This window comes from Vicugna pacos, chromosome 7, assembly GCF_048564905.1.
Source record: "Vicugna pacos chromosome 7, VicPac4, whole genome shotgun sequence".
Taxonomy (NCBI): Eukaryota; Metazoa; Chordata; class Mammalia; order Artiodactyla; family Camelidae; genus Vicugna; species Vicugna pacos.
The window spans coordinates 38,232,045-38,252,524 of NC_132993.1; the positions used below are offsets into that span (position 1 = coordinate 38,232,045).

A 20,480-nucleotide genomic window follows, 5' to 3' on the forward strand; every position below is an offset into this window, starting at 1 on the left:
CCAGTGAATGTTTAACCAACTTCTTTTTCGCCCTTCAAAGGTGTGACCCGGCTCCAGAGACTACTTCTGGTTTTCGGTGGTTGTTTTGTTTGTTTCTTGGTCGGGGAGCTGTTGTTCTTTTATTTGGGGGATGTCTGTTCTGTGTCTCTTTGTTTCTGCATTGCTGTCATTGCTCTTGCTGCAGTCTGCTTTTAAAAGAGAGAGGAGGTGCAGGATCTGTAGACATACCATAGGGATGCTTAAAAATGGACAGTTTTTCTGTTCAAAGCTTATGCCAAGGAAAAAAAGAAAAATATATTCTCCAGGTTCGTCGAGTACAGAGCTCTACCAAAAGTAAAATGAAAAGCCACACTCCCACGTGTTAATGCTTTCAGGTGGATCTGACGTAACTCTTTCAGGTGGAGTTGATGAAGCGAACAGATGGCAGAAAGGAAAGACTTTTGAATTATCTGCTAAGTGCCGGGAGTTGGGGTGCGGGGGCTGTGATGGGGTGAGAGTGCTTCCCCAAACTGCTAAGCCCTGCCTGGTGCCTTCTTACTACCCCAGCTGTTATTAGGTAAACAGCTACAGCCTAATTCCACCCAAGCCACACGGCCACCTGTGCTTCCCTGCCAAATGATTCCATCACGAAGTGCTGAGTCTATAAACCACAGGGGCAAATCGTCCTTCCTCCCCGACTCCTATCCTCCAGCTGCAGGCTTGATTTAAGCTGCTATTCTGAAGAAAGTACCCTTTGATCACGAGCTTATAAAAAAACACAAAACAACTATGGATGGAGAACACTCAAAGGGTATACTGGGATATTTGAGATAGACGATCAATAGGTGATAAAAAAGAAAATATCCCTAAAGGGTAATATACACTGAGGTAGGTGGACCAGGGTGGAAAAGACTATTGTCTGGAAATGGAATTGCTCCACTCAAAGGATAATTTCAAAGCAAGTTTACTGCCCAGAGAAATAAACAGTTCTTCCGTGGGAAGCAGAAAGCTGGTGCACTTCTCGTGCTACAGGAAATTGTTCAGCTGGGTATTAAGGGAACCACATAAATTATTTCCATTGTGGCAAGAGAGAAGGAGAAAGAAAAGAAATTGTAAACCTGAGTTCAAGGTCTAGGAGACTGAAATTCACTAATCTAATTATGGTATTTATCTCAATATGATCGTTTATTATTTTCTTAGCAGTCTCATCCTTTGCTCATTTTTATACCATGTGAAATCCTTACAAGGAGCGCCCTTATCCCATAAGGCACTGGCAGCTGTGAGAGGAACAGTATCAGACTTCCTTGAATGTTAGGAATCCTCGAGCATCCAGAATCCCTTTGAGAACTAGGCTGTGGTTGACCAATAATTTCCGTATCAGTAGACTCCATTGTGTCTAGCTGGCTTGCAAATGGATAAGCAAGGTTCCTCTAATTAGTACTGTGTAATAACGGATCGTTTCGTGTACCTTTTTCATGGAGCCAAAAACTGTTGCCTCCTTCTAAGGAATGAGCCAAGGGCTGCATGTGCAGAGTGGCACGTTATTTGAATACAACAACAGGTGTCTGAACTTCTGGGATGAACTAATCCCTTTAAAGTTGAATGGAGCTTTTCACATCTACCGCGTTCAAAGTGAATAATGGGAATCTTTCCTTCTTTATAGAATGTTCCAATACATTAATATGTAACATTTCTCACTGAAACCATGTTATACTCTCTAAATGAAAGCTCCCAGGCTTCTCCTTGGCTTCCTGCCTTTGTTTAGCTGAGCTGGCATTCCATGGGCTCAAATCAATTTGCCACCTACATTCTGGCTTGAATGGAAACAATTAGCCGGGTTCTGAAGGTGCTCGGGAGAACAGTCGCTATAGTCCCTCAAAAGTGCCTCCTTTATCAATTGTTTCCCTTTCGGGTCCATATTAGCTAAAGAACCTGGAACCCAGCTGATGCTTTTACACTGTTAAACTCTCATCAATGCAAAAAGCAAGAAAGATGCTGATTTCCTCAAGTATCACGCTTAAAGAAACAGCATCGGTCAGGAAAACATGCAATTCATTATCCAATTGACAAACAATATGCATTAACCAAAGGCAGCATGGAAGGAACCATACATGATATAATAAAATGTGTGAACGAGCTGAATTCATTCTTCGAGGCTGATACTGAAAGACTGAGTCCTACTTCTAAGATGTCTCTCTTAGGCAGCACCTCACAGACAAGAATTTAAGCCTCACTGAACCCCTAGGGGTAACCTACTAGGAACCATGAACAGTTTGGCCTAGAGGAAATGGATCTGCCCACAGCATGGAAATACAGAGTCCAGCAAGCCTCAGGCAACATGTGATGCTGAGAAAAGGCCTCAGCAGCCAGCTCCATGTGCCCAAGGCTGGGGGATGCTTTCAGAGCAAGCATCCTTAAGTGTCCTCCAGCAGGAGCCAATGGTTCTAGCCCTCAACGCATGAGCATCCTTCTCCAGGGTCAAGAACGGCCAGGACTGCTGGTCATACAGTCCATCATCCACACTCCCATCTGTACACCCACATGTTTGCAGTTTGCTTTTGAGGAATCCCTCCTTCTTGGACAGATGCTAACAAGGAAACACTCTTTCTCCCAGATGTGAAACTGCACATTACTGGCTAAGCTGGGAAGGACACTGACAATTCCAAGCTGGACATCAATGGCCTCAAATAGCAACAAAACATAGGAAAGGGGTTATTCGGAGAGCACAACTGCTATTTTTGGAATGAGGATGGAAAAGCACTGGATGGGGACAGATTGCAAGACTGGTGAGACTCGCGTTGGACTGCAAGGCTCCCCAGTGTGCAAATTTCTTCAGCTATTTTGTGCCATCTTTGAGATCCCCCTTCAAAGCTCCAGTGGGTGCGGATGAGGCAATGCCTACAAATGGAACGCTTCTCTGCCTCTGGTTTTCCTCCGTGGAGGAGGAGAAGCAACTGCAGCTCCTGAGCCCAAGTGGGTGAGACAGAGGGAAGGGCCGGAGAGACACAGAAGCCCCGTGCTTCTGGAAGCCCACCTGCTTTGGTCGTCACTTTCAAGAGGTAGCCATCCAGGTCGATGTGAAACTGCGGCGCCTGGCAGGGCAGCGCGATGCGCGAGCCATTCCAGCGCACGGTCAGGTGCTGCTGGAGGCTGACAGTGCTGGTGCCCAGCACCAGGTCCACCGACTTGGTCCAGGAGAAGGAGCGGGTCCTGCGCGCATCGTTCTTCACCAGCACCTGAAAGGGCGAGGCAGGGGAGGAGCAGTCTTTTGTCAAAACGTACTGACACGTCCCCTGAAAGTTAAATGTCCGTCCGTCAAAAGTGTTGTAGTGGGGATCTCCGAATACCGTGCAAACGCCGGGCTCTGCGGATGAGTGAGAGACAAAAGCAGGTCATAAACCGAGCGAGGGATTCAAAGAGAAATCAGGGGTCCCTGCAATAAACCTGACAGGGGCAGCTGGCAGGTAAGGGAGGGACTGAGCAGAGCTGCACTACGGAAAATCAACTTAAAAAAAAAGATTAGTTGTTTTAAAAGTTTGTACCAAACCTCATAGGACATGTAACACTTCTGGTGCTTGTACATTTAAAAGTTATTTATAATACTCCTGAATTTTTTAAGGCATCTCTATTTGAGAATCTCAATATGCTTCTGTGGTCTTAATGTCAAGGACAGAGAAATGAAACTAGGATAATTTTGTAAATAGAACTGACTTAATTCCATAACCATATAAGCAAGAACAGAGAATAAATAAAAGAGAGCAACATAAATGACAATACACCAAAGCATTAGTATTATTTCCATTTAACTGATTCAAAACATTTGGAAACATGGTATTCTAAATGTTATTCATGGTTTAAACAAATATATTATATTCAGTACTCATGTATTTTTAAGGCCAGACAAAAAGAATTGCCAAACAGATACATGTTTAAACTTTTAGGAACCAAAATACCAATAAAACTGATAGTCTCTGGGTGTTTTATTTAGAAATACAAGGCTCCTATAGTTTGATCTGTGTATCAAAATCTGAAGTTAGATAAAAAAAGATAAATTGTAAAACCCAGCATTTGGTAAGTTAAAGAAATTCCAAAGAATTCATCATTTCAAAATACCATTAATTCAAATACTTACGATACCCAGGTAAAGTTTTACACTTTGGGGTATTTCAAAGGTTTTTAGAGAAAATTAAGTATTGTTTCTTTTTTAAAAACAAAATTTGGCATTTATTTGTTCTGCATGCAAAGATATTTTATCTGTTTTTTTTAAGACGGCGTGAACAACCAGAAAATGAGAAATCCATTTAAAGAAATTAGCCCACATGATAAAAGAACTATCATAAAAAAGCAATTTTCAGTCAGCACCAGAACAGGTCAAGAATGTGAAACTTTCCTTTAAGTAATTGCTCTGAGTATGTCGGTGAAGAATAGAGCATTGAGAGAGAGGAAGGATGTGCCAATGATCTGATAGGACCAATGGGATCCAAGGCAAACATTTGCTTTTAATTTCTAAAGTGTTTGGAGAGTATTGTTGTTTTATGTTATGATACATTATGTCATTTCGTGTGTCAATTTCATATGGCTCCATCTAAATCACATGTATTTGGAATTTAATAAATTAATAACTTGTTCTAAGTTAGCTTTCCTTGTCAACATTTAATAGAGACTCACAAAAGAGAGTTTCTGGTTTGCAGGATAGATTCAGTGAACAAATACTTTAAAGAATATATAAAAGGCTCTAGTTGGGGGAGGAGGGTGGAAGAGATGGGTTGGAGAGAAAGCTTTGAAACCTCAGCACTAACAATTTAATTCACCCTCCATTTCTATTCCTTCCTTAACCTTCATGGTTGGTTTTTTTTTCATGTGACTCCAATTTTACTGTTTGTTGCTTCATATTATGTCCTAGCTCCACCTTCCTAATCTTACATCCCCCGGAAGTGTCCCCACCCAGCTAACTACATCCCCCCGAGTGTCCCCGCCCAGCTAACTACATCCCCCCGAGTGTCCCCGCCTAGCTAACTACATCCCCCAGAGTGTCCCCACCCAGCTAACCACCCAAGACTGCATTTTCCAGTTCTTTCTCCAAGTGATTACTTTCAAAATTGTCCCATCACACATCCCCCCCCGCCCCCATTCTGACAAGCAGAATCCCTCCCTGGCATGAAAACGGTGCTTTTTGGCTGACAAGGAGCAAGGCAGTCCTTTGGGACACCCCAGGGTGCACCAGGAGAATTACAGTTCAGAGTTAATACTACCACCTGCCACAGAAGGACTAAATGTTAACCTGACCACCAGATGCACCAAATTCAAGCCAGGGCTTTTCAGAGTTTTAAACTCCACATACTCGGCAAAAAAACCAGAATCAATCAAAGTTTTTGAGCTTTTGAGCTTGTAACAGATGGACCTCAGCCCAGGCACAAATGAAGGAGTTGAAATTATACTCCGGGGAAATCCTCTCTCAGCTGTGAGCAGGCACAGGGAATGCCTGCACCTTCTGCCCGGAGTCTGCAGAGGACAACATACAACTTCTCTCGCGGTGATGACACCAACTGCATCAAAACTATCATTAACAAAAACAGTCATCGCTAACATTTGCCAAGAATTCACGACATACCTTAGCACTACAGATCAGGGACACATTATAAGAAAATGGATATTTAGACTGTCTGCTAATGTTAAACAAACAGCTAAGCACTTGGTGGTAAATCCAGAAAATAAACTATTAGGTAGTCACTGAAAAAGTTTGTGGATGATGTTCATGACTGAGGACATGCTCATGCCAACAGGAAACAAAATTCTATCTATAGGATAATCTTGACTGTGTTAAGAGAAATACCCACACACACACATACCACCAAATTATAAGCTGGGGTTATTTCTTGGTGGTAGAGCCATGAGTGATTTTTTTTTTCCTTTCTGCCTTATGCATGTCTGTTTTCGTTTTTGTTGCCTTCATGTTTTATTTTTACGAGTCAAAATGTGGGTACCTGTAGATACGGTCAACTATGTGACAAAGCAAATCCTCAAAGAAGCATCAGAAAATATACTGCCTTAGTATATTGGCCCTGGGCCCTGGGAAACCTGAGCTTGCTCGTAACCACACAGGAAACAGTGCGGGACATCCAGGGGTACCGGGCAAGGGAAATCGTGTGTGAGCAGGGCTGTCAGGAAACAAGTTGTTCCTAACTTGTGGAAGAGAAGGGTTTGGAGATCAGGATGATTTTTCGTGTAACAGCAATACAGAAGAAGCCAACAAAATTTCATGACGAGAAAGATGCCTGAGAACTACGTGTTGCATTTGGGACGTGTGTATCACAAACTAAAATAATTTTGAAACCTTGGCCCTTTTTCTTGGCTCCTCAAGGTCCCTATGCCCAGTCCTGCAGGAGCAGCGAACATGTGTGCTGGAGAACAACTGAAACTGAGAAGCTCAGGGTCACACAAATCTGCTTCGCTGAAAAGGGAAAAACTGGAGAAACACTTGGGGGACAAACATGAACACTGTATCCTCCTGTAATTTTTGTTCAGCAGACCTGGTGAAAGGAGACGCAGTTCAAGACGTCCAGATGTCCGGTCACACTCTTCTGGAAAGACTGGAGTGATCGCTGGAGCTGAATAAACAGCCCATTCTATAACTAACCTTGCTTGAATATGCTTCAGTTGGAGGACAGAGAGAAAAATGCCAGTTTACAAGCAGTGGTGTGTTTTTTCATAGTCCTTTAAGTCCAATCATCAGACGTCATTTTTGTTTCAGTTTATGTTCAGTAAAATGTATACAATGTCTAGGCATTGGGGGAAAAAGGATGAGAAGTGTAGAAACCCAAATATTAAGGATATTTTTTCCTCTTAGGAAATGGAATTATGTGTGACATTTATTTTCCTCTTTCTTGTTTCTGTGTATATACATTATTATTTACATGTACATGTTATTATTTACAAATGCTACGTATACTCTTGGAATAAGGACATTTGTTTTCAAAAGTTAAAAATACTGCATGAAAACATTGCTTTGATGTTATGTGCTTCAATAAGACTGCTATGAGAATTGAGAGATTCGGGCTGCTTCTGAAAACATAATTCCAATGTTTTTCTCTTAATCTCATCAGGTACATTTATTTCTGCCATGGGTATATTTATTCTAATAAAATGCCTTCTTTCTGAGAGCAGTGATTATTCTCCAAAAATCCATCAAAGAAAATTAAGGGAAAATTATATAACTTCATGTCATAAGGAAAATAAGAGAAACTGAGGAGACTCTAATCTCCCCCCCCCAAAACACAACAAAACAAAAACAGAAAAGCATAAGAAAAAAAGCATCACTCATAGTTCCATCACCAAGAAATAATCCGTTTACAATTTGGGGGGGTGGTGCCTGTGTGTGCATGCATTTTAACATAATTAAGATTACCCTGTACATGAAATTTTATTTCCTCTTCACTTAATGTAAGATTCCCCCAGTTATTAAAATCACTTTGAAAACAAAGAAAGTGACTTTCACCCTCAGTCCATTACTTCTGCAAAGAGAACCATCTCTCTAACTCATCGTACCACACCACCACACAGATCAGGACGTTTCTGGAGCAGTGTTCTAACCACGAGGAAGTCTATCAAATAAAAAATATGGCTTTAAGCTTTCCTCAACACAAACTGCCGTGAAACAGGCCCTATGGGACACCAGGGTCACTGGGTCGTGCAGGGGCTCCTGAGAACCCCAGGTGGGTGGGAGTCGTGATGATGCCAAGTTTGAGTCAAGAACCAGGAAAGGCTGGGATTAGAAACATTGCTCTTAACACAAGCCCTTATGCAGTTGGTCGAGGCTCCTCCTGAACATGACGTAAGCTTCCAATATAAACAGGCTGTGTGTGACACAGCAAGGACTGAACTTCTCCGCACGGGAGGCTCTGGCCTCGCTCAGAGGCAGCTGTTTCCCCCAGGGGACCTGAAAGCCGACAGAAGTTCCACCAAGGGGCACCTGGATTCCTTTAAGATTTTACACTCTTGGCTTCCTTTTTCCACCCCCCTCTCTTTTTTTCCCCAATCTCTGTCTTTTTAAGCCAAAATGCAGTTAATTTACAGTGTTCACTATGCTGTACACCAGAAACTAATACACCCGTGGCTTCTTAAATCAAGAACTTAATCTGATTTTACAGTGTGAATGTGGGGGGAAGGCATAGTGGATCTCTCTCCACCAGATATACTTACAAATCTACATATAAAAACTGATTTTTTAAAAAAGTTGCATAGGCACCAGAAGCTAATATTTAAAAAGAAAGGAAGGAAGGAAGAAATAGAGAGAGAGAGAAAGAAAAGAAAAGAAAAGGTTTGGTAGGGATACTGTTAAGAATATAAGTTTCTTTCCACATGTTTTCCATAACCTCCTGTACTCACCAACTTCAACAGCAAAGCAAAGGAAGCATCACCACCTTCGAGATCGAACCTAAACTAAATTTCACCCTAAAGCCCGGCTGATGTCCTACAGCCTCCCCACCTGAGCCCAGGGCTTCTCACCTCTCACCTTGGCTCGAACAGTGGCCTGAACTTCACAGTTTATGGCACAGGAGTCCTTCAGCTCCTGGCTCCCGTGCCAGCTCCCCAGCTGCCGGCTTTCCCAGTGCCTCAGCCAAAGTCACTGCTCTTTCCTTTAAATCCCCAGAACAAAACTGACCACAGAGCTCAGATTTTCTGGGACAGACTTCATTTCAAATACTCTCTCCTCTAGTCACACTAGGTTTTTCAGTTTGAGGGTTAAAAATATGGTCACCAAGCCCACAGCAGACTCATGATAAATCACTTTCTACCCCAGCTTTTAGTAATAATGTATCCTTAACTCCTAAACCAGGCATTAAACTCCTTATATGTAAATTTTGTGTGTATTTCTTAGTGCCTGGCAGGCTGCCTTGTATAGTGGAAGATCTGTATTTATAGATATAAATATGATAAACAGACTTATCTGTGCATTACTCACAGACATGCCTGGTCAGGTGTCAAATATTTGTTAAATAAATGGGTTAATTAATTAAAGAATATATTTTGGTGGAAAAAAATAAACTGACCACACTGAATTCACTAAAATAGTTCATTGTAATGAATGGCCTATGGCAGGTAATAAATAGAATTTTGCTTAATCCATTAATTAATTGAATAATTAATGAAGGCTCGCAGAACAAGGAGTTAAGGCTGCAAATGGAACTAAGGTGGTTACTCAGCTGAGATGGAGAATTATCCTGGATAATCCAGGCAGGACCAACGTTATCATGAGTATCCTTAACAGTGAAAGAGGAAGCCAGAAGAGTGGGTGTCAGTGATGCAGCATGAGGACTTGATTTGCCACTGTCGGCTTTGAAGACAGAAGGAGGCCTTGAATCAAACAACACGGGCAGCCTTAAGAAGCTGGACAAAGCTTGAAAATGGATTCTCCCCTAGAGCCTCAAGAAGGAATGCGGCCCTGCCAACACCTTGATTTTAGCCGATTTAGATCCATTTCAAACTTCTGATCTCCAGAACTTATTAAGATAACAAAATGTGTACTGTTTTTAAGATACTAAGTTTGTATCTGCAGCAAAATGAAACTAGTACATTTAGCAAAAGCCAATGTGACTATTCTAAAGTGACTAGTTTATGCCAGATACTTTCCATAATTTCACTATCTCCTCTAAGCCTCACTACTTCTCTGATTCTTCTTTTAATTTCTTAGCAATGAGTTTAGAGAGGTTGTCATGTTACTCATGGTCAACCAGAGAACAGCAGTAAAGACAGAGTCCAACCCAGTGTCTGTGGCTCTGAGGCCAGTGCCTTCCTGGCCATGATGTTTCCATTTACACTCTATGTATTACAGCACCGTAGCCAGTCAGAGTTAACGAGCTGGGTTACAGAGCTTTTTGGGAATCTGAAGAAATGTGTAGATACCCTTCCAAGTGTACATGAATATACTGGCTCAAATGTAGAGGTTCACAGACACCCTATCCCAAGACTGATCAATGACCTCTTAGGAGTTCATGAACTTCAGTTTAAGAATACCTATCTAGAAGTTAACTATAAACTATATTATATGGTTTTCTCATTTAAAGGTGTTTACATTTCATCTCCCGAACCACATTGCAAGTTCCTAAACTCAGAGTCTGTATCAGCTTTTTAATCCATGTCCTCCAGGACACCTTCCAGAATGCTGGAAACTCACCAAGTGTTAATACAAACTTGTTACAGATGAGCATTTTTGCCACTCTATCAACCAAGCTCTGACCCCAAAACGTCTGGTCTCTTTAAACTAGAAATTGCTATTTATCAATAAAGAAAGCTGTGTACCTGAGCTGAAGAGATAGGTTTCACGTCTCTAAATTAACCTACCTTCTAGCTTTAAAGCCACCTTAAAGCTCTGGGAACTTTAAGTATGTTGCTGAGAAGAGAGTCTGGGTTTGAATCCCAGTCTTGCCACTCAGTGACTACAAAATCATGCACACACCACCTACACAACTTCAATTTGTTCACCTGTAAAGTGTGTCTAAGAACCACCAGCTTTCAGGGTGATTATAAAGATAAAGACAGGATCACAAAAGTGCTTAGAACATAATAGATGCTCAGACGGTAGTCATTGTTAGTTTTATTATGATAAAACTATGCAAATCAAGTAAATAGACTGGCTAAAATAGGACTGAATAAGACTGTAACATACATACAAAACAGAAATCTGTTGAAAAGACAACGTGAGCTGAGTTGGTCTAGGAAAGACATATACAAGGTAGATTTGGGACTAGAATGGAGTAAGCCTCGAGGCCAAAAGAAGTATGTTAACAGTCATGGGCAAGGGAAAGAAGGCAGCTTACGCAAGAAGAGTAGAAGACCCATCTGCCAGAGCGGGTAGTTGCTCCGAGAGATGTGAGACACTCAAGCCATCTATAAATAAATTGGCCTGAGATTTATTGCCAGCCCAAGAAGTTTAAATGTAGTCCAAAGAACCAACATTTCTTAACCTGTTTCCTCTGAAACATCAATCCTGCCTGTGACTCTGCCAAAATAAGTAGAAATAAGAAAAACCTTTGCAGCCCAAATTAGTTCGGGAGGTACCCGTACTCCATCATCCTCCTGAAAGTTTACCCTGCACGCTGGCATAGAAAGGGCTCTGAGAACTCTGCAGTGAGGAAACATATCTAAGTTTACTTGACCCAGCATTTCCCTAATGTATTTAATCACAGAGTCTTGTTTCAAAAATATTACTCATCACTGTCCCTCAGCACTAGCGTTTTATAAAACAAACTTTGGGAAATTCTGCAAGAAACCAGTGCAGGAAGCTGGTGTGTAGGTCCTTGTGAAAGCCAAGTTTGGGTTCTGACAGTGGTATGCAGAAAGGGCTGACGGAGGGAAAAACAGAAGTTAGTTGCAGGCGAAAGGATGAGGGTCTGGCTGCTGTGGGAATGGAAAGGAAATTATTTATTAGAAAAACAATGCAAAGAGACAAGCAACCAGACTTGATGACCAATGATCAACATGGGAGAGAAATGCCAAAAGTATGAGAAATAACATTAAGACTCAAAACCTGTGCAGCTGGGATAAAGGAGGTGCCAGAATTCAGTCAACAGATAGGGGCTGGAAATCAGCCATTAATCTCTTCATCCAACTCCCAACCAAGATAATTTGGAGAATCATAGGTAGCAACTGTTAAATTCAAATACAGTACACTGTGAAAGAAGAACCTGGTCTCCAAAAAAATGAGACACTGAGATCTACCATATTAGCGTCTTGTCCAGAAGTCCTACATTAAGAACCTGGAAGTACAGACAATATGAAACCAGAATGAGAGAGTTAACTGAAGAAGGGGGACCGTGGAGGCAGAGCTGTGAGTTCACAGGATTAAAAGGTGTCAAGTGGAAGGAGAACAGATGTGTGTACTGAAGAGAGACAGGAAAGTGTGGAGCAGAGGAGGGGAGCAATGGTTGGGGGCAGAGAGTTTTAACCAAAAAGGGGACTGCGATGAGGAAGAAGAGGACAGTATTCATCAATATGAACTTCACATCAAAGGGAACTACAGAGTGCAGCTAATGAGTCATTTCTTCAAACTCCCAGGGAAGGTTAGAACTCAAGTATTATAACCCAAGAGACTGAAGAGTTTAAGGGACCTCGGAAACGTAGCTAAGGTTTTAAGAGGTGAGGAAATACAACTGCTTTCAAATAGAAGACCCTGATCATGTATAGAGGAAAGAAATTGGTAAACTTCGTATATATCCAGAGGCAAGCCTCCAAAATGAAGAATAACATAGTCAACAGAGAACACACAATAGTGCTTAAAAGTTTCGGCTTTGGGGTCCCATGGACCAGGCATTAGCTGACCTCACCTTATTTAATTCCTCAGACCCTCAGATCTCTCATTTCTAAAATGGGGATAATAGCTTCCACTTCACGGATTGTTGTGAGATTAAACGACAGAATGCATGGAGAGTGTTTATCACAATGTCTGACACGGATTTATATTCAATAAATCGCTGCTGGTAATAGAAGCAATTGTAGAGGCAGCAGAGTAGCAATTTTTGTTGTTCTTATTTTACTCGTGGGAGATGTGACCCCAAGAGAGGTATAAACCTGCCTCAGCTTTGCATATAGTAATGTGTAATTTATTATACAGGCTTTTCCACAAAGTATACTTTTCATTTTCAGAGTTTGGGATTTGTATTCTTTGTTTGTTTTTTCACTTAGCCGCATTTTAGGTGTACCACTGTTAAGATGTTTTGGTCACAAGTTCCTTTAAAAACTGGATGCTTTGCCTCTTTTTTGTGATTCAAGATGGCAGCCTTGACTAAATGGACCAGGTGTCTAATAATGAATATGTATTTATAAATATGTATCTTTCTGTATAAAACATAGTCTTTAAAAATTAGGCAAGAAAGCAACTTTTCATTGAATGATTTAATAATGGTATATCCCAAGCAAAAATCCAGGGGGGCCGTATGTTACAGAATGAATATTGGAGTAGGAGGTTAAAAAACAAAAAAAAATTCAGGTTTTCATCCCAACTCTTCAGTTAATACTACCCTGAGTCTCAGTTTCCTCACCTAAGAAGGAAGAGGGTTGACCTCATAGTAAGGTCCATTCGTTTATACAATTCCATGATGTTAATATAATGACCATGACTGGTGGAGCAACTTCAACTCTTTCCTACTCCCAGTGAAATTTATACACAGTTATTTCAAATATTAAATTACATGTATTTTATTATTGTAAGAAAATTGGGAGAGATCTTCATTTACTGCTGGAAATATCTCAACCCTGAGGTGCCAGGAAGGAGAAGAAAAATACCGGGAAAAGTGAGAGGACATGGAAAACTATGCCAGCTGGATTTGTCGAGCACACCAACTATCACTGCTCTGCGCCGAAGCAGAAAGGTGGCGCTGTCGCCAGGTAGATGAAAGTCTGGGCACTTGAATCTAAGTTTCTTCCTGGGTGGGGTGGAGGGAAACCCTGTCAAAATGGAAACTCTGCCTGAGATCCTTCACCAGTCTCTAATCCTCACCAATTGTAAAGCCCTCCAGACCTTCTCTTCCCTTCCTAATTGCAATCAGTTGTCTGACCGTACAAAAATGACAAAGAAGTCAAGAGTAGAAATTCCAGCCCAGGCCCTGGGACCAGACTTCCTTGTAGGAATTCAGGCTCCACCACTTAATCCCTAAGCCTCAGTTCCCTCAGCTGTAAAATGGAGCTAATAACATGACTTGCCTAGAAGGTGGCTGCAAGGATCAAAGATCAAATGAGATAGCCCAGGACAGCATTCAGACACACAGAAGATGCTAAACAAGTATGAGCCATGGCTGCCCCTGCAATTATTACCCATTGTTGTTATTTGATGATGAGGATGATGGTGGTGACGATGACTGGTAAGTATACGGTCAGAACTTATGAAGTATTAACATCCTGTAGAAAATGACAATAGGTGGTAGATAGAAGATGGCCCCCAATAATTTCTGCCTCCTCCAACTTTGCATCAACTTACAGTCAGAAAATTTAAAGGAACAGTATCCCTTAGCACAGAACAGCATCCATAACAGAAAACAAACTGATTTCCTCACACCCTTTTAATGCCCCTCCTGCCTGTGTGGGGTTTCCTAGACACCATGTGTGGTACAGTTGGGTTTTATCTGCCACCTCTCTCTGCTGGTTGGGCCTCGGGAGCAGTGACAAATCCACCTCCAGATGCTGGGGCAGAAACTTCAGTGGCCACTTAGCTTAACACCTCCTCGGCAAGGCTAAAGTCAACACCACAAATTCTTATTCTACAAGCATCCTGAACTCCGGTTTCAAATTTCCTTGCTTTCCCTGGTTAAGGACAGACTCTTGGCATTAAGGAACCTGGAGCTGCTTACAGTCTCAGAGGCCAGAAACCTTGCTCAAACACAGAATTACTAATTTGCGGAACCTCTGTCAGTGGAGATTTCTCATAAAATAGGCCCAAAGGTCACTGTTTCATTAAGATGTTGTTGCATTCCCCTCAACCCCAGCTACTCTTTAATTAGAGATAGCTGCAGGCACACTCAGGGTCTTAAGTAGGTGAGCCCAAACCAGCCAGGGCAACTCCACGGTGCCCGCGCTGGGCACACGCAGCAGGCGGGGGTCCTCTAGAACAGCAGGCACAGCAGTGCTGCGCACAGCTGGGAATCTAACCCTTGAGGCTTTTAAAAAGTCACCTGGCAACTGTGAGCCTCCTCGCACCCTAAGTTGCTGAAATCTGATACTTCCTGTTACTTGTGGGATGTGTAGTTGAGGTTATTTCAATTAAACCCACATCTGTGCTCAGTATACCCTATCCTCCTCTGCGTTATGTAATCGTGAACTTTCATTTTGGGTTGGGATCCCGATGGTTAGGACTGATGTAGCTACAGGCACTACTTAATGAATCCATGAGACTGGAGATTGGACATCTATGTCTGGGCTGCCTTGGGTTGCCTCTGGTCTTGTAGATGGTTGAGATTAAATTCTTTCTCAAAGTCAGTCTCTTTCTCTCTCTCTCCTCTCTCTCTCAACACACACACATCCACACACACACACACACATCCACTCCTCTGCTAGTGAAAACTTCGCTACTAAGTACTACCTCTGTGTCTGAAAACAGACATTCTGCCAGCAAAGAATTTATCTGATTCAGGTCTCTTGTCGGGTAGCGAGGACAAGATTCCACCTACTGTTTGCCACACGTGCGGTAAGGTAACATTTCACTTGGTAAACCAAGTGCTACGCACACAATGGACAGTGGCCTTCTTGGCACCCAACTCATGGTCCCACGGCAATCAGCCCAGGGAAAGCGGGACGCGCTTTAGTCTATAGCTCATACTTTGGCAAGAAACGGCATTTGCACAAAAGCTTTATAAAGTTTGTTTAGTTCACGGCAAACATTTTATTTTAAATAAATCATCCGAACCAAATTAATTCTTTTCAGTTCGAAAGGGAGAATGTCCTGTGTTATTAAAAGACAGTAATCCTTTTCACACTTTCTTCAGGTCTGGCTTTAAGAGGACTCTTTTTTTTTTAAAGAATCACCACTGGTCTTTCAGACCAACCCCACAAAGAGCGTTGTACTTTAAGGAGTACAACAATTTTGTGCCTCAGCTGTTGCCTATTACCTCCAAAATTATAAATTACTGTTATCACTGACTATGGCAAAGAGAAGCCTCTGAGAACGTACAACACATTTACTTCAGGTTTCCTCTTCACTGTTCCTTTCAGGGGTCTGAGAGCCCCAGGCACTACCGAGACAGACTAAGCCAGTCAATAAAGCTGGAATTGTGTGGGATTTCAGAAACGGATAATGCAATGTCACTGCTGGAAATAATGCCACACTCATTTAACTACTGCAGGTAATCAAAGTAAGGTTTGGTTCTGAAACCATGGAATCAACTCATTTTATTTGTGTATGTATGGATGTATGTATCTAAGTATTTTTTCCTTGCCTCCATTCAAAAGAGGATTAGAAGTAGTTTATAGGCACACACACTAAATTAATCCAAGACATGTAAGAGTAGTAGACACATAAGATGACGTCAGGAGAAAGCTCACTGCACAAAACCCACATGCCACTAGTGATGGGATAAAAATTTATTTCTAGCTTCCTAGCAACTAAAGTGAAGATGGTGACTTTAATCAATCAAGATATAATCATGCCTTTATAATTTTTTTGTAGGGCTAGACAATGAAAATACAGAAACATATTCAATTGAATCCAGAGGCTTTTAGTTTGTCATTTTTTACATCAGCAAAAGGTCAGCCTCACTCTACCCTTCCCCTTCTATTTCATCTAATCACTGTGTCAAGAATCCAGTTACTGGGATTCATACCACAGGTGTTTATTTCTGGATTCATCTATGCTGTCACCCCTGTTTAGAGTACCAGCGGTTCTCAGTCAGGGCTGAAGGTGCCCCCCCAGGGGACTTTTGGAAATGTCTGGAGATAGTGTTGGTTGTCACACCTTCAGGGGAGGGGTTGCTATCAGCATCTAGTTGGTAGAGGCCACAGATATTGCTAAACCTCACAAAATGCACAGGAAAGACTTACCCACCACAAAGAATTATCTGGCCAAACTATCAATAATACTGAGCTTGAAAACTCTGCAGTAACTAGTGGGGTATGTACATGCATGGGTGATCCTGTTTGCACGAGACAAAAATCAGTCATTTTTCCGGTTTTCGAAAACACTAGCATTAGTTTGTACTTCAACCTTTGTTTGTCTGCTCTAGAAACCTATGTACCAGAAGAGCTTTCATAATTGACAGAGGAGGAAAAAAAATGAGCCCAAAGGCTTGTTCTGGATCCTGGATATAATGACAAAGGAATTTCGAAAAAGGAGGTCTTTAGGCAACTAGCTACAGGACATTGGGATAAGTCTACCTGAACGTGCAATGAAAATCTGGGCATTGCTTAAAAAAAGCAGAAAGTCACCCCATCTCATAATTCAGTCTGAACAAATAAACCTCTCTAAACAGAATGTGTTTTACAGCATTGATGGAAGAACTTCTGGAGAGCAAGATAGAGTAAACAGATGGAAAGAACACCAAAGGAAATTGAGAAACTGCCATCTGATGATATCATTTTGATTTGGACCAAGAACCACATGCCTGGACTCTTCCCACACTGACCTGCTGGATGCAGGCGCAGAGAGTCAGTGGTCTCCCTGCTGCCCCTCCAGCTGGGTGGCTTTTCCCCTTGCCAACTGCCTCTCTCAGTGGCAGAAGTCACGGGCTCATTCACACATATGGTATTTATATTTATGGTGCAATGTACAATACATGGACAATAAACATTAAATACGTCTACTTAAAAACTTTTGATTTGGATTTGTCATGCCCATCCTTCTATTCTTCTCTTCTTTCTTTTTTGTTTTCTGATAAACCACCAGTTTTCTATACATGGAAAGGCTAGTCCGGAGTGGATAAACTGATAATGAAATGTAGCCTTCCTCTCAGCGATCTCAAAAATCACCCTTCTTGATTCTGGTAACATAAAGTCAGATGATTCAACATGCAGGCTGTTTTGGTACGAGACCAGCTGTATGTTTGTATTAAGCTGAGCAGCAGTGGTCTTGCCTGAAAGCAGTGAGATGGGCAGACGGAGCCCCTCTGTTCTCATGCAAATCAAAAGGGTTAGCTAGAAAATCTGAGGAGTTTGCTGGAAGTCTGTCTCTGCTTTAGCTAGGAGATACTTTCCAGGGAAATGCAAACATCTCCATGCACACAGATACAGCGGGAAACTTCATCAATTTAGACTCAACTCTGCTTATCCAACAAGGAATTAAGCTGGAAGCAGTCTCCAAACCATCCATAAACAAAGTTTCCTCAGAGAGTCTCTGGGAAGATGATTAAATGTAATAGTTTATACACATGTTTTAAAATCAACTGGTGTGTTAATCATAGCCAATTCTACTTCCTGCATAATTCCCAGGCTCTACAAAGTCGTATTTGGTTGGCCTCCTTTGAGTTATTTCAGGTATTTCATTATCTTTAAAGAAAAATTCTTTAATGAAATCTATAATTTATTTTTCATTAATTCAACGAGCACTTTTATCCAGTGTACAGTGTATAACCATTTAATATCTGTCTCAAAAAACCAGTGAGATATGTGTTTAGTAGTATATACACATCTGTGTACATAGTAATACACAGAATGAACTTATGTATGAACTCTTTATTGTCCAAAAACAAGAGCCAAGATAACTCTTATAAACTCTAATTTCAGACAAGTGGAATAAACAAATCTATTCCCATGTGAAAGCTGCTTTCAGCCATCATCAAAGCCCACTTCTCTAAGCCTGAATGGCTCATAAAATACCTTCTAATAGATTCCATGGCTTGGTTAATCCTGCTTATCATGCTTCAGAACTAATTTGACAGTGACATTATGAATACTCTCCCTTCAATGAAACACTTCAGAAAGCTATCCTGAAACCAGATGAATGTGAGGAGGACTAAAACGGGGATTTGCTAATAGATCTGGGCATGTCTAGATGTGGGGATGACAGTAAGTCTGTTGCTATGCTGTCTGTGATGCGTAGCACAGTCCCAGATGGCTTTCAGGCCACGTTAGAGAGAAGCTTCAGTAACAGTCAAAAATAACAGGAGGGTCAAACCACTGCCAGCCTAATGTCTGTTGTTTTATCTTTTACCAAGAGCAACACGGGATGTGCCCAAGTGACATGGGGGTGGGGATGAGGGAGGAAGAAGTACAGCTGTTTGACTTTCAAATGATAGCAGGAAAATCTCTCCTAGATTATGCACGATGTTTGGTTTTACTGGGTATCGTTATCTTAGCCGCTACGACTGCAAATGCTATTAGAAGTTAAAACGTACATTAAGTTATCTGGTCCTTTCTAAAAACCTCATCAGACCATTTATCTTCTCAATTTCTCATAGCAACAAATTCTGATGGAAACATCTACATTTGTCTCAGTTATGTTCTGTGCGAAGATTACCACTGACTTAAATTGTCTGTAGGGAGGTGAGAAGATCCCATCCTGTACCTATAGAAATAGGCTGAAAAGTTACACCACCATTTTCCTTGCTGCATGATAAAATGTGAAACACATATTAATAGCACATTTTCAATGGAATAAACTTACTTTCAGTGCAAATAGGACAGCATCCTTTCCTGTTGAGAATTTTACCCTAATCGAGGAAAAAAAAGAAAGAGTTTAATGTTAAGAAACAGGGTCTGCTGAGGACAAAACTCTTTCTTAAATCTAATACCAGATAAACCAATGAAATCAGTCCAAGCTGTATTTGAACTCAGTGCCCAGATGGTGATGATGGTGGTGAAAATGAAGTTTCGAGTATCAAGTTCTAAGGCCAGGCAAAGTCACTCAGAAAGCTTTCCTGTTTTTATCCTCTGAGAAATACAATACTGAAGGGGCTCAATGGTGTGATTTTTCTCACATGGAGGGAAGATGGGGACAGTCTGGATTCTACCTTTTTTCACTGCTACTCAAATCTAGCCCTCTGGAGACCCAGTGCATGCTCATAAAAATAGGAATTGTCATAATCTCCCAGCCTATCAATCCATGCAAGGCCTTCGTTCTCTCTTTGCTTACAGGAGGGGCCCCCAAAACAAACCGTCACCCAAGCTTGGGCCTACGCTTATGAACATATCTGTGCTACAGATCAAATTCAGTCTGATTTCTTATTTCAGAAAGTGGGATGCTATCATGTTAAGTCATTGTTATGCAGTCAAGGCCAATGAAACTGAGGGTTTTGAAATGCTGAGTAATTTTCCATTGCCTTTCTGGAAATGCAGTGTAATCTCCTACACTGCGTTTCTTTCAGTTTTTTTCCCCTAATGCTTGACATTTAAAGGAAGAAGCATATTCTCAGGACCCCTAACGGAAAATGGCATTGTCTTATCTCTGACTCAGTGGACTGGCAGGAAAAGAGACGTGGGAAAAGATTAACATTTGAAGCACATGCTACGGAACCAATATGCCATTAGGTATTTTCCTTAAGTTACCTAACATCAGCTGAGTGGTAAGGATTTAATAGGTTAATATTTAGAACATATTAGGGTTTAATTAATATTATGTTACCATAGTCCTTGTCATTAAGATGCACGAGAACTTTATGAGCTATTTCCCTTTTTATAGATGAAGAAATTGATGCCATGCAATACAAGGGTGGTAGGGCCCAAAATCAAACCTAGTTTTGTGCGACCGTATAGGCCACCTTTTCTCCACTCCAGATTTTTATTCTCTCTCATCTTTAAGAGAATTTCATTGGGTATCTGCTATACATTACAAAGAATGTTGTACATCCTTCACACTTTATTGCAATTACACTTCAAAACAACCCTCTAAATATTGATGCCCCTTTCCCCTCCTTCTATGAAACTAAGGAAACAGAGACCACAGAAAGGTGGCCCAAGGCCTGTGTCAAGGCCACACACTTACTTGCCCACTGCGTCAAGAATAGATTTAGGTACTCAAAAGAAAGAAAAAGAAATCATACCAACAGGAAGGAAGGAAGGAAAGAAAGAAAGAAGGAAGGAAAGAA

General features: G+C 41.4%; 1 protein-coding gene across 4 annotated transcripts in view; it reads right to left on the reverse strand.

Annotated features, from left to right (window-relative positions):
- BMPER (BMP binding endothelial regulator) overlaps positions 1 to 20,480 on the reverse strand; it is a 233,619-nt gene that overhangs the window by 66,205 nt on the left and 146,934 nt on the right. For 2 of the 4 annotated variants that reach the window (XM_006201883.3, XM_015237306.3), the window contains exons 11-12: positions 19,061 to 19,106; positions 3,014 to 3,343 (exon numbers count right to left, since the gene is read on the reverse strand). In XM_006201883.3, coding sequence (XP_006201945.2) covers positions 3,014 to 3,343; positions 19,061 to 19,106 — 376 coding nt within the window. The remainder of the gene's footprint in view (positions 1 to 3,013; positions 3,344 to 19,060; positions 19,107 to 20,480) is intronic. The other 2 variants (XM_072964690.1, XM_072964689.1) reach the window with 2 other exon arrangements.